Below are 12785 nucleotides of genomic sequence, written 5' to 3'. Positions count from 1 at the left end.
GGGGAGCCTAGGTTTTCGTATCCAGTAAAAGGATGAGTTAGGACCGAGGTCCTTCCAGGAGCCAAAATAGTACAATTAATTTTATGACCAAACTTGCAGGTCCTATTTCTGAGGTGGGGAGGGCGAACTCCGGGGCGACCCCCGAACTCCCCGCGGGTGCTGGCAGTTAGAACGGTCCCCTCCAGCCCCGACTCCGCGTATTCCCAACTCCGACCTCGGACGCCGGGCCGCGGAGGAGGCCCCGCCGACGCCCGCTCGCGGCCACGCCAAGCCCTCCTCCATGCGCACCCGCCGCCGCGGGCTGCCTCTCACCTGGCACACTGGCATTGCCCGTCCTGCTCCACACCGGAGACCATAGATCCAGAAGGGTCCCAGTGTCCACCAACCCCCCGTGAGGAAGGCTAGCAAGGATTCACGAGCCCCAATGTCTAGCGCGCCGCACCGGGAACGCGCCGCCTGGTTTCTAAGGAACCGGGGGCTTTGGAAAGGGCGGGGCGGGGCGGGGCGGGACGGCACGGCAGGAGGCCTGCGCATGCTCCCTGGCGGGGGCGGACCCGCTCTGGGCGGGGCTGTGACCCGGAGCTGCGCATGCTCGCTCCTTGTCCGGGAAGGTTAAGTAGCTAAGCTGGAGGCCCTGGTTATTCAACTCCCCGGTGCAGACCACGGAGTGAGCGGTGTTCCACCCTCGGCTTCTTTCTGGCTCGTTGCCCGGCATCAAGAGCAAGAAGGTTCTGGGGACTGTGGTGGTTCTTGGTTGTCTTGGGATGAAGGAAGGTCTGCCGTTTCTCTCGAACTCGCCCGACTTCGCGGCTCCTGACTCCTAATGACTCGTTTTTTCTGTCATCTCAAGTGCCTGTCTGGGCTCCTCTTTCTCTGGATGTTCTTTAGTTGTTCCTTAGATATCAGTGCTCTCAGGTTTAGGAACTCAGTCCTCCTGATCTCTTTACTGGATCCTATTTTTCCCCTCCCCACCCCCCGCCCCAAATTAATACCGTTTGTAATAAGACTACCCTTTGGTTCACCGGACTGTCAGCTAGGGTAGTGGAACCTGTAAACCTTCGTGTAAAACAGGCTATCTTGGAAATGTGGGATTAGAGGTTATTTCTGCATAGGGAGAACCCACCCGTGCTTGTCTGACTCTCCTGGTGAGTCTGGACCCACGCTCAGCTGGCATTAGGAGGGCGTCCCAGCCATCTCTCCAGAGCAGCCTGTAATGCCAGAACATGTCAGTTTCACTGAGGCAGTTGTTTCCACTGAGGACTGCTGACCAACAGAACTATTGCTGCCCAGGGGGAACAGGACTTCCTGCTACTGTTGACACTTTTGTGAGCATGGAAAGTTTCCAGTGATGAGAAACTAATTTTCCCTCTCCCCCCTCCATCTTCTGATGGGGTTTTATCCCCTTATTCCTTCCCCCTAGATTCCCAACAGCCAGGCGCACAAGGGAGGCAGAATCAAACTGTGCTTAGGTTTGATCTATTTCTGTCTGAGTTCATTCAAAGTTTCACTCTAGAGTAGGGTTTCTCAATAGGGGCACTGTCGACGTGTTTGGCCTGATAATTCTTTGTCATGGGGGGCTTTCTGTGCATTGCAGAATGTTAGCACCCCTGGCTTCTACCTACTAGATGCCACTAGCACACCAACCCCAGCTGTGACTACTCAAAGCATCTCCAGGTATTACCAATGTCCTCTTTGGGGCAAAATTGGTCCTGGTTCGGAACCACTAGAGGGAAGTTAATCTACTATATATAGCTTTACTTATGAAACCAGGACATGTGTTTATCTAATACTTCACTCTTCCCTCTACACTAGCTCTTCCCTAAGAGTTCTTTATAGTGCTACAAAACATTCTATAAGTATTCTATAGTAATATAAGTGCTGGGTTAAGCTGCACATCTTAACACAAGGCTTCGAGCTTTTAATTAGCTGGTGATGTTCACTGTGGGGACCATGACAGTTTTCCTTATTTACTGGACCACAGAACCCTTTTCCAGTTCCAGGAACCATGTCTCTCTGAGATACGGATCCACAAACTCTCTAGCAAACCTCCCTACTCCAGTGACTTTTAGCCATCACTTGTTCCCTTTTGTTCCTTATACAATCTTGTGGCACCATTAGCCATCCCTTCCCTCAAAACCAAAAGCCTGTATTTGCGTTGTCTCTTGCTTCTCCCTCATATCATTACTCAGTTTGTGTTAACATTTATCTCCTAAATATTTCCCAAACCTGCCTCTTGTGTTCAGCCTACTGCTGTGGCCTCCTAGCTGGTTTCTTTGCCTCCAAACTGTTTCCAGTACCACCTTTAGGTGGACACCAGCATAAGCTACTGTATTTCTCCTTTGCATAAAACCCTAGTCCATTGCGGGCAGGGGAGGCGGCATGAGGCAGGAGCAGGCCAGTCACACCAAGTATCCTTATGGAGGTAGGGCAACCACATGTATTGCATCCCTATGTACCAAGCACTGCACTATGCATGCTAGAATCTTCTGCCATCCAGGGTAGAAGGACTGACCACATTTTAAGAATGGGAAAACAAGCTGAGGTTAAATTTCTATGGTCACCCAGTTAGGAAATATAACCAGGATTTTGAGCACATTGCTCTTTCTCAGACTGACAGGACCCTAACCTCAATCAATACCCCTCAGAGAAACTTTACTCTCCCATGTTTGGGGTGAATGTATTTGGAACATATTAAAATCTTATTCTGAGGGCAGGAAGTCCTGTGGCCCACCTTTTTGAAGCTGAATTTGCTACTTTTTGTCTCAGATGAAAGCTGTTTTGGGGGAGAGAACTGGAGCTTAAGTACCTATCTTCGTTGGGGCCTTGCAGACACCCAAAGTCTTAAGGGTCCTTGAGGAGGCACCACGGGCCTAGGCACTGGAGAGGTGGGCTGAGAAGGGGCCAGGATACACTATGCCACACAGGGGTACCAGCCCCCGTAAGACTCAAAACAGAGACCAGACACTCATGACTACCCATGGATGTGTATTTTAATAAAAATAATTCTGTCAAAATACAACAGGAGTTTTTTCATCTCTCAAGTACAATTTAATAGGATGTTTTGTGTTAGAATTCTCTCTAAACCCTCCCACACCCACAAGTTTCATGCTAATGCCAAGTATCAACTTGCGAGGACAAAGGCAGAACCAGTGTGCACAATGTGGAGGACGTCTGTGTCAGCTGTAGTTACTAATGGAGGAAAACCCTATGCAAAGAGGTGGCACCTCAGGCAGCCAGAGTCCACAATCTGGCCACAGGTCTGGGTGCATGGGACTGGTGGTCAAGTAGGGCTCTGCTGCCCAGCTGCCACACAGTGTGCATACCTGAGTTGTGAGCAACCATAGGAACTTCCAGCTCTGACAGTTCTCTGCCTCATCTTCTTTGTGCTTAAGGGGTAGGAAGGTGCTGGGTGGCTGGGCAGTCCCCACTTTACCATCTCTTGGTGTCCCCTGTTCTGATGGCCTGCACCCAGCCACAGACCCATGTGGGTGAGGATCAGGATTCTGGCTTTCTTTGCATGGTCTGCCAATTTCCATGCACTCTGGAAGGAGCAATCATTTGGTGGTACAATGGAAAAGGTATATAAGGAAGGTTGGTCCCCCAGGGCTGGACAACCCAATTGGGCTAGGTCTTCCTCCTGACCCCTTGGGCCAAGTCCAGTTCTTCATCAGGGCTCCTCCCAGGTACCTTCCCCGCTCTTGGCTCCCAGAAGCAGGCTGGTGGAATTGGGTGTACATAAGGGGCTCCTCGGGCTGGCAGGCAGGCCTGGACTATCAAGACAGTGGGCTCAAGCAGCTTGGTTTTTGTCCTCTTCATGGGTTGTGGGGCAAAGGCTTATGTCCCAAAGGTAAGCTGTCCAACTGGGACAAAGAGCCCCTCTGAAGAGGAACAGAGTAAACAACTTGGACTCAGCTGAAACAGTGAGATAAGGCACAGAAAATGGGGAGATGACCATGGGTAGAGTGCGAGCCTGGCGGACACCCAACCCCAAGCAGCAAACAGCTGTCCTGAACCCCCCGGGCCCTGATGCTCCACAACCCAAGCCCAGGCATCCATCCCCATCCCTGACACACCCCTGAAAGTACCAGCTGCTCAGACACTGCTAGAGGCCTCCCTAACACTGCTGAGCCTAACCCTTCAGCTCTAGGACTAAACAGTGTTGCCTAACTCACAGAGATGAGGGTAGTTCTGACTCTGCCATTAATTAGCTGTGTGACTTTGGCCAAGTCACCTAACCTCCTGGGCCGGTTTCCTTATTTGTAAAAGGAGAAGATTACTGGAGTGGATGTTCTCTGAACCCCATTCCAGCTCCAAAAACCTCTGATTTTAATTTCCAATCTTGCTTGGCTTCTGACCATTTTAACAGCCTGTTCCAACCTCAGGGTTTGGGAGCTAGGCATCCTTAGCCTCGCACAGGATGTTTCCTTTACCTACAGGACAACACCTCCCTGATGGGCCATGGTCTGGGGGCTGCCAGCTGAGGCCCTGGTGGGATCAAGAAAAAACATCAGTCTATAGGGTCATGTCCCAAAGCAGAACTCTTAAGAGAGCACAGGACCAAGCCCTGAACCCCAACACCAGCAGTTGGTCCAACTCAATCATCTCTCTTGTCCAGCTGTGGACCCAACAAAGCCTGGTGGGCACTGAATAATACCTCAGGCCTTCCCAACCATTCCTGTGTCCACTGAGAGAGCAGGATTTGGCCCAGACCAGATCCAGGCAGGGACTGGAAGATCAACTTCTGACTTTGCCCCGTTGTAGGGGGCTTGTGTGCTCCCTCCCACTGTGAAGCAGGCGGGGAAATCCCAGCCCCTCCTGGTGCTCCTCTGAATAGACCTCCTTCCTTTCCTCCTCCTGGGCAGTCAGTCCTCTCTACAGATGGCCCACCCAAGTCCTGAAAGCCATCTTGGCCCTTCCTCTCCTGATTCCCTGATGGCAGTACTGGAATTGTTTTTGTCCCACTATCTGTGAGGATCCATCTCACGGGGCTGATGGGAAATTTATAAAGCCCATGATGTCTCTTCCTCCAGCCAGCAAATACTCATAACAGTCTTTCCTAACAGTGGCTAGGGCCAAGCTGCAGGGAGCTGCCTGGGACAGCTGCAGTGAGTTCTGGCCTAGGAGGCCAAGAGTTCCAACCACTCCAGCAACACGCAGCCCAAGAATTTGCCTCCACAAGGTCCTGGCTTCTCAGCAGAAAGCATTGATTCCATCAGAGCTGTGCAGAGACGGTGAAGATCCAGGTAGGAAGAAGGTAGCCCCTGCACTCAAGAGCCTCTGTCCCGGGAATAGAGACTTCTTCCCTGCAGCCTGACACACAGCAGCTCTCGGGTTGAAGGCAGGTAGTTTTCAGGCAATCAATTTAGAGTAAATGAATTATTTGGCCATCTTAACAAGGGGAGACAGGATTTTGAAAAGGGAAGAGAGAGAAAGAAGGGCAAGGCAGGCAGTGAAAGACAGGGTAGAAAGGTAGACAGCGTGCTGGCCAGGGACCCTCCACTCCCTTGCTTTGCTGTGTAGCACTGGGCCAACTCCTATCTTCTCTGGACCCCTGGCCCTGTAGTTCTCTGCTCAGTCCAGATCTCAGGGGCCTAGGGACCTACACCTCTTGGATGCTGCAAACCAGCTTCGCCTGACCCGCCTGCTAAGTGGCCCCTCAAAGCCTATTGGGCTTCCCTAGGCTGCAGCTGGGCATGTGGCTCAGCAAATGGGAAGCCTAAAGTAATCAAATCACTTAGCTGAGGTTATAGAGATGATTCTTTTTTAATGAGTTGGACTCAAATAAAAACATGGTATCTGGACAGCCTCATCCAAGAGGTGCTGGACCACTAACACTACGATAAATACTGTCTTTTTTTTTTTAATATATATTTATATATATAATCTCATTTTTTTTACTTATGAAAATAATAAGCTATCACCAACTTGGATAGGCTTCATCACCAAATTAGCAGAAACCAGCTCAGCGCAAACTCTCCAGAGATAAATACTGGTGGCTCAGTCAGGAGGAAAAAAAGATTAAAAAACCCCAACCCCTCCTCAAAACAAAACCCCCCTTTTAAAGTAGAAGGCGCTACATGAGAGTAACCAGCCAATACTGTGTCACAGGCCGCTGCACGTGAAGGGGGGAGAGAGAGACTGAGGGTGGGGAAAGAGGAAGGAAGGGAAGGAAGGAAAGAAAGGAAGGCAGGCAGGCAGGCAGGAAGGAAGGAAGAAGGCAGGAAAGGGAGAGGGAGGCTAGGCAGGAGGAGTGGACTCTGCCCATGGCTTCCAGGTCCCTGTGCCAGGTGCCTATGGAGGGCTGGGCTCTTGGGGCTGAGGGAGGGCCAGGTGGGGCCAGCCAGCGTGGTCAGCTAGTGCAAGTAGTCGTCAACTCTGGCAAAGGAGCAAGATCCCAGGCCCGCTCGGGCCATGAGCCGTAGACATTCAGATGCCTGGCCCAGGGCGAGCATCAGAGGAGGCTGCTTTGGCAGGTTCTGAGACTCTGTGAAGGAGAGACAAGGCCTGGTCACTGCCCTGCCCAGGGCTTAGGCCTAGGTCAAAGTTCCCTTAGGAGTGGAAAGTGGGGGAGTGAATAGAATCTCTTGGAACAGAGTGTTCATATGTGAATGTATCTTGGCCAGCAGGCCACGGCCCTATCGCCATGCCAGGAACCTGAGGACCTTAGCTTTATTCAGAGCAACCGGCTGGCCTGGGCCCATGGTCACAGTCTAGAGCTCATCAAGATCTAGCCAGATCACTCAGCTGGGCAGAGGGAGGTTAGGGTTTAGGTTCAGCCACGGAAGCCCAAGAGTCCTGTGGGCCACCAGAGAGCTCCTGGGCAGAGCTCACTGCACTGATTTGGACAAATATTAGCAATTCCTAAGGACAGAAGGGAGGGGGCCACCCCAGGCACTCATGGGCCAGCTTCTATTTTTTTTGTTAGATCCACTTACCTAAAATGGCGCTGTTGAGGGCAGCACACACAGGCTCCCTCTGGATGGGGTCAAGCTGCTGGCCAACTGGACAGCTCCAGGGGTCTGAGTATGCCAGCAGGCTAAAGGCATCCTAAGAAATAGGGAACTATTGAGAGGATTATGGCACACACAGCATGGGGAGATAAGGGGCCCTGCATAGTGACCAGTGAGTATACAGCGTACCCTGCCTTAGGGTCAAGCAAGGCTGTTTCCTCCCTAGAGCCTAGAGAGGGTGAGGTACACCCAGACATCCCGTTTTCCCATTGCGGACATGATTAGAACCCTCTTTGTCCTGCTGCTGTTGTTCCCAGGGCCCTCCTAGAGTCACCCTGCCCCCACCACCCAATGGGGGCCCACTCTATATGAGGGCCTGGCTTGTTCTGTACCTGCAGCATCTCCGTGTGGGCCAAATTCTTGCCATACTCCCGACCTAGTTGCTCACTCAGTGCCTGCAATTCGCGGCCAAATAGGATTATCCTTTCTGTGGCAGCCTGGTTGCCCCCACAGAGCTGTCGCCGAGGATGGCCATCATCTGCACCCAGAGCCCAGCAAAGAACACATCAGGAGGGGTGAGAAGAGAAAGGGAGAACTTGGGGGGACCCAAAAGTGAACATGGCAAGAAGGACTGGGGGAGGTGGGGAGGACTACTGCTTCTGAGAGAGGCAAGTGAGGGCTGGGAGGAGCAGGACCAGCCATAGCAGAGGTGCTCTAAGTTTACTCAGCACATGAGTGCTCACTTTCACCAACACCCTCTAGCCTCAGATGCAGGGGCTCTGGTCTTGGCAGCAGGCAGGGTCTTCCCACCTTGAGCACTCGTATTCATGACTGGTTAAGAAGGCAATGGACCAGGTCTGGCTAGGGCCTCTAAAGCTGCCTGCCTGTTCCAACCCCCTCCCACAGGGGAGGGGCATCGGCACCTACAGAACACCATGCTGGGGCATGGCCCTCACCCATGCTGGACTCGTCTGTCTGCAGGTCTTCATGCTTGTAGGCACCATTGACAATGCGTGTGGACATGCTCTCCAGCACACCATTGGGATAATGCTCCGCCTCCATCTCCATCTCACTGTCGCTGTGAAGAAGGGATGAAGTGAGAGTTGGCCAAGAGGATGTGGTTGGAGGAGCCTGGTTGGGCCTCCATTCAGGCTTTAGCTACAAGTTGCTGTGGGTAAACTCAGGGCCCCTAGGAACATGAAAGGACAGCTCAGGCTTCCCAGGCTCCAACACATGGCCACCACTGTGATACCAGCTGTGCCCAGAGGCCTATCATCTGATTCCCACTCTTGCCCCAAAGCTGCCTCTGTGAACTTCCCCTCTTTGGCCCTTCTCTGAGTTGGCACACTACTAAACATCCCCTCACGCCCATATGACCGGGGCCCATGGCATCTCTGGGAGCCAAACCCAGTTCAACTCTGAGGCATGCCTGGGAGTGCTGAAAGTCACCTGTAGTCTATAGCCTAAAACTCCCTGCCCATCCAACGTGGATGACCATATACCAGGTCCAGTAAAAGCCCCCTCAGCATAGACCCTTGGGAGTGCTTAGGCCTGGTCTCCTTGGAAGAGACCACATTCTCAGCCTGGCAGTGTCAGCACCTCTGGAGAAAGACAGGGCCAAGGAAAGTAGCAACTGAATCATGCGTAGGGCCAGAAACTGAAGCCAATGCCTGGTGGGTCAGCAGCTCCAGGCACAGACCTGGGATGGAAGTGGAGGGTGAAGGGCGAGGGGCAGCACTCAAAAGACAGGCTGCAGTAGGCCCAGCTGGTGCAGAGCAGAAGGCGGAAGAAAAAGCAGAGCAAGACAGGCACCTGGTCTCCTGGTTACTGGTGCTGCTGTGGGGCTGGGACTTGGTGGAATCTGTTGAGTTGGACTCGGAGTAATTGACGGAGGATGGGGATGAGGAGGATGACGAGGAAGAGGAGGAGGAGGAGGAAGAGCTGGGTGCAGGGTATTTACTGTGGTTCTGTTTGCTCTTGGAGGACGCGACACCATTGCTGCAGCTGGGACTATCTGCACCTGGAAGCCGGGGGACAGTCAGAAGAGGAAGGGCAACTTGCCATCAAGCAGGGCCCCGGGAATTGACCACAGTGGTCCCATTTCCCTTCCCCCAAATCCAGCAGTGAGCCCTGAGCCCAGCCCAGGGAATGGTATGTAGGTGGCTTTTCCTCTCCACACCAGTTCTTCCCAGAGCCCTCTGGAGAGTGGCTGACCTGTGTTGTGCATGTGGGAACTACTGGGGCCGTGTCGGGGGCTGAGGCTGGGGGAGCCAGGGTAGCTGTCCTGGGACTTGGGGCTTCGGGAGCTCAAGCTGCGGACCTCACTGTCAGTCCCATTCACCATCTCCACAAATTGTCGGCACCTGCAGAGGGAGCGGAGTGGCACTGCTCTGGGCTTGGTCCTGGTCGTATGTTCCCACCACCAGTTGAGGAGGGCTGGGCTATGGGGGAGGTGGTAGGGCCCACAACTTACTTGAGCATGAAAAGCAGGTTGGGGTTGTGCTCCAGCAGCCCTGGGTAGAAGCGCTGTGTGGTCTCAATGGCCTCACCCACACGGCCCTCCAGGACCAGCTTCTGGATCTCTGCAGAGAGCAAGAACACGGCAGTGAGTTAGGGACTACACACCTTGTTCGCAGCTGCATGCCTGCACACTACCAGTCCCTAGCACAAACCAGACAACAGTTAGGTGGGCTGGTTCAGAGTGGCATGCCCAGTTGAGATGCTCACAGAAGAAGAGGCTGAAGAAAGAACCTGGCTGCCCAGCCCCTCAACAGACTGGTTTCTGCTAAGTGTCAGGGAGTCCTCAAAGAATAAAAAGGGAAGACAGAGCAGGGACTCTCAGACCAGAAAAGGAGGGTGAGTTTGGAGGCCTGATGCTACAGAGTACAGGTCGCCAGGTACCTGGGTGTGGGGAGGGGCCCTGGCTGTAGGAGCATGATCTGGGGATGGGTACCCAGGCAGCTTGGTGGCCCTAGGGGCTCCTCTTCAGACTTCTCTCCTTTCAGGCTTCACAGGAGAGTGGCAACGGGAGTGCACTGGTTTCTGGGCCACAGCCCACATCCTGGTAGTCTTCAGGGGCTACAGCGTGCTCCCTGCTGGGAGAGGAGGCCATCCTCCTCACAGTGGCATCTCTGAAGTTGACGCCTCTCAGGCCATCAGCATCTTGCTCTTGCCCTGGGGCCTGGTGCATCTTGCTGGGAGTGACTTCTGGGTCTGAGGTGCTCTCATTCATATATCCCAAGTCTGGGATCCCCTGCCGTCTACCTGGCTGGGCATAGCTTCTCTGAGAGACACAGACACATGCACATACACAGAGACGATAGTCCCAGAGAGACACAAGCAGACACACACAGACATGCATGTCCACACGCGCCCATTCTCCCTCACTCTTCTCACCTCTTCCTATCTCTTTTCTGGGCTGTTTCCTCTTACCCAACACCCTCTTTCCATAAATATGCCCCACAAACAGTACACGGGCCTGTATGAACACCAGGAAAGCTTCCCTTGGCTCCTTCCTTTGGTTGTCTGCAAAGGGCGGGACCATCAGTGGAGAACAAAGACAGGTGCTACCACAGCAGCCACTAAGCATCAGCTTTTGCCCTGTCTGATTACTTCAGTCCTCTCTTTGCAGGAGCAGGCAGAACTACTAAAGTTAGGTAAATGGTGTGAAAGACAGGTCATTGGTCTAAGATTCAAAAACACACTATTTCCGGAAGACCATGAAGAAGAGGCTGAGTAGAATCCAGGATTCAGGGGGAAGGAAACAGCGTACAGTGGGAGCCAGCCAGGCCAGGCCGCAGCCTATGCCAGGCTGGCAGAGGGTACATTAGGGAGGCTGTAACAAGACATTCCCATGCTGCCAAACTGTCCACCTGGGCAGTGTTGTCTTGAAGGAGGGAAAGAAGCAGAGCCTAGGGCTGGGCTGTGGCTCTGGGCTGGTCTCCCGGCAGTGAGGACCAGAGCCGAATGGACTCCTGACGGTGTACCCAAGCTGGTATGAGCTAGAGAGCAGAGTGAGGGACAGGTGAAGGATAGGAGGAGAGGGGAGAAGAGAATCGACCTTACTTTGTCTGTTCTTTATGGATGCTTGTTCTTCCTGAATTGGGGTTTCAGTCATTCGGGCAAAAGCCGTGGCCGTGGCACAATACCCATGATGCACCAGGTAAGACGAGACCATGCTAGAAGAAAGGAAATGTTCAAGGTGACACTCAAGAACTACATTTCTCACTGCCCACATGATGGAACAGACTATCTCCCTCTTAGGTCTTCCTTAAATACATCTTAGAGGTATAACCTCCACAGAATGAGAATAAATGGGCTGAAATGAAATGAACACTTCCCCCAGTGATCACGCAATCAGGCTAGGGAGGGGCTGGTCACAACATCTGTCCTCACAGCTTAAAGGAGTGGCTGCAGTTTCCCTGGGATATGCTGCCCACAAGTGGGCAAGTATGATAACAAGAGCACACACACAGGCACATACCATCTCCTTACAAAAGCAGCTACTTCCTGTGAACTGCAGCAAGTCCAGAGATGGTCAACAGTTTCTCTGAGGGCCTCCTGGAAAGGCAGCCAGCCAAGTAGTCTGGCAACTGCCCAGAGATAATGCATGCTATGTGAGTACCTTCTACAGACACAGGCGCTCCTCTGCGGACTGCCCCACGTGCCTCGCAGGTGCATTCTAGCTAACCAGGTGAACCTGGCCCTCAGGGGTGCTGGCTCTAGAGGATCATGGGGAGCTAACCCACAAACCAAGTTACTCCCAATATGCCATAAATCAGGAGCCCAAGAAGCCAACATATCAGGCAACAACATGGCCAAAAGGAATACAATCTTTCGGAAACATCCCTGAGAAGCCGGAGGCCCAGCGGCTGTTTAATCCCACCCAAAGCTGGCTAAACAGTGGCACATGTGTGTGCATGTGTGCGTACATGCACACAAGTGTAGGACAGAAGGATGAGTCCCTGCATCTGAGATGTACAGGAGTGAATGCTTTGGTATATGTACATGTCTGGCGTCATTACTGTAACTGCCAGATACAAATGCCTAAAGGGCTGTCATGTGGCAAAGAAGTTCAGCTATATGTCCCCTTGTGTTTTAGGGGGTAAACGAGATACACATAAAGTGCCTAGTACAAAGTAAGAAGTCAATAAATACAACCTCTTATTATGAAATTACATATTTATAATATTATATTCTAAGCAATAACTCTTATAATTCTTATTATAAACACAAAGGCAAAAACTGACAACACATGGTTCAGACAACTCTATATGCACACCAGATGTCATTAAAATATACAGTCCCTTTGATTCAATAATTCTACTTCTCACAGGAACACTGAGAAAATAATCTTAAATAAGAAAAACTCAATATACAAAAAGGTTACCTGCACAAGCAAAAGAGAGGAAATAACCTGAACCTCCCACCAAGGGAAGCCAGCCAAAGAGATTGTGGCAAACTTGTCTCCAAGATCATATAGCAATGTCCACAAAATAAAGTTACACGAAATCGCAGGATACAGTTATATGTAGTTCTTGGCAAATACTCCATACGAAAACACACGGGCACATAGACACGCACATGTAAACAAATACACCCATGTGCTGAGCCCACGCCCTGTAAGCTGAGAGCATCAGTCCCTCTTCGATGTGGCTGGGGCAGCTCCAGCTCTCCCTTTCCTATCCTGGCAAGCCTGCTGCAGGGACCAGCCCTGTGCTGGCCCTCTGAGGACGAGCTTCCCATTAGTTCTAGAGGCTCAGAAAAAGACCCAGCAGTGCTATTCTCCCTGAGAAGGGTCTGGCCACCTTGCCCTGCCCCAGCCCTCCCTAGGAC

At 52.3% G+C, this 12785-nt stretch overlaps 2 protein-coding genes across 6 annotated transcripts in view; both read right to left on the bottom strand.

Annotated features, from left to right (window-relative positions):
- The window catches only part of GFOD2 (glucose-fructose oxidoreductase domain containing 2), a 29786-nt gene extending 29294 nt beyond the window's left edge, over positions 1–492 (bottom strand). For 3 of the 5 annotated variants that reach the window (XM_036231467.1, XM_036231470.1, XM_016164014.2), the window contains exon 1: positions 313–492. The gene's annotated coding sequence lies outside the window, so the exon portion shown is untranslated. The remainder of the gene's footprint in view (positions 1–312) is intronic. The other 2 variants (XM_036231468.1, XM_036231469.1) reach the window with 1 other exon arrangement.
- A 2480-nt stretch (positions 493–2972) lies between these two features.
- RANBP10 (RAN binding protein 10) overlaps positions 2973–12785 on the bottom strand; it is a 58100-nt gene continuing 48287 nt past the window's right edge. Inside the window, exons 7-14 of the mRNA XM_016164072.2 lie at positions 11016–11128; positions 9424–9532; positions 9165–9313; positions 8763–8970; positions 7907–8028; positions 7343–7488; positions 6936–7047; positions 2973–6484 (exon numbers count right to left, since the gene is read on the bottom strand). Coding sequence (XP_016019558.1) covers positions 6354–6484; positions 6936–7047; positions 7343–7488; positions 7907–8028; positions 8763–8970; positions 9165–9313; positions 9424–9532; positions 11016–11128 — 1090 coding nt within the window. The 3' untranslated portion in view covers positions 2973–6353. The remainder of the gene's footprint in view (positions 6485–6935; positions 7048–7342; positions 7489–7906; positions 8029–8762; positions 8971–9164; positions 9314–9423; positions 9533–11015; positions 11129–12785) is intronic.

The sequence above is a fragment of the Rousettus aegyptiacus genome, unplaced genomic scaffold (genome assembly GCF_014176215.1).
Source record: "Rousettus aegyptiacus isolate mRouAeg1 unplaced genomic scaffold, mRouAeg1.p scaffold_m13_p_14, whole genome shotgun sequence".
NCBI classification, from domain to species: domain Eukaryota; kingdom Metazoa; phylum Chordata; class Mammalia; order Chiroptera; family Pteropodidae; genus Rousettus; species Rousettus aegyptiacus.
Note: the sequence above shows the minus strand (reverse complement) of the source record. Positions and strands in the feature narration are given on the sequence as shown.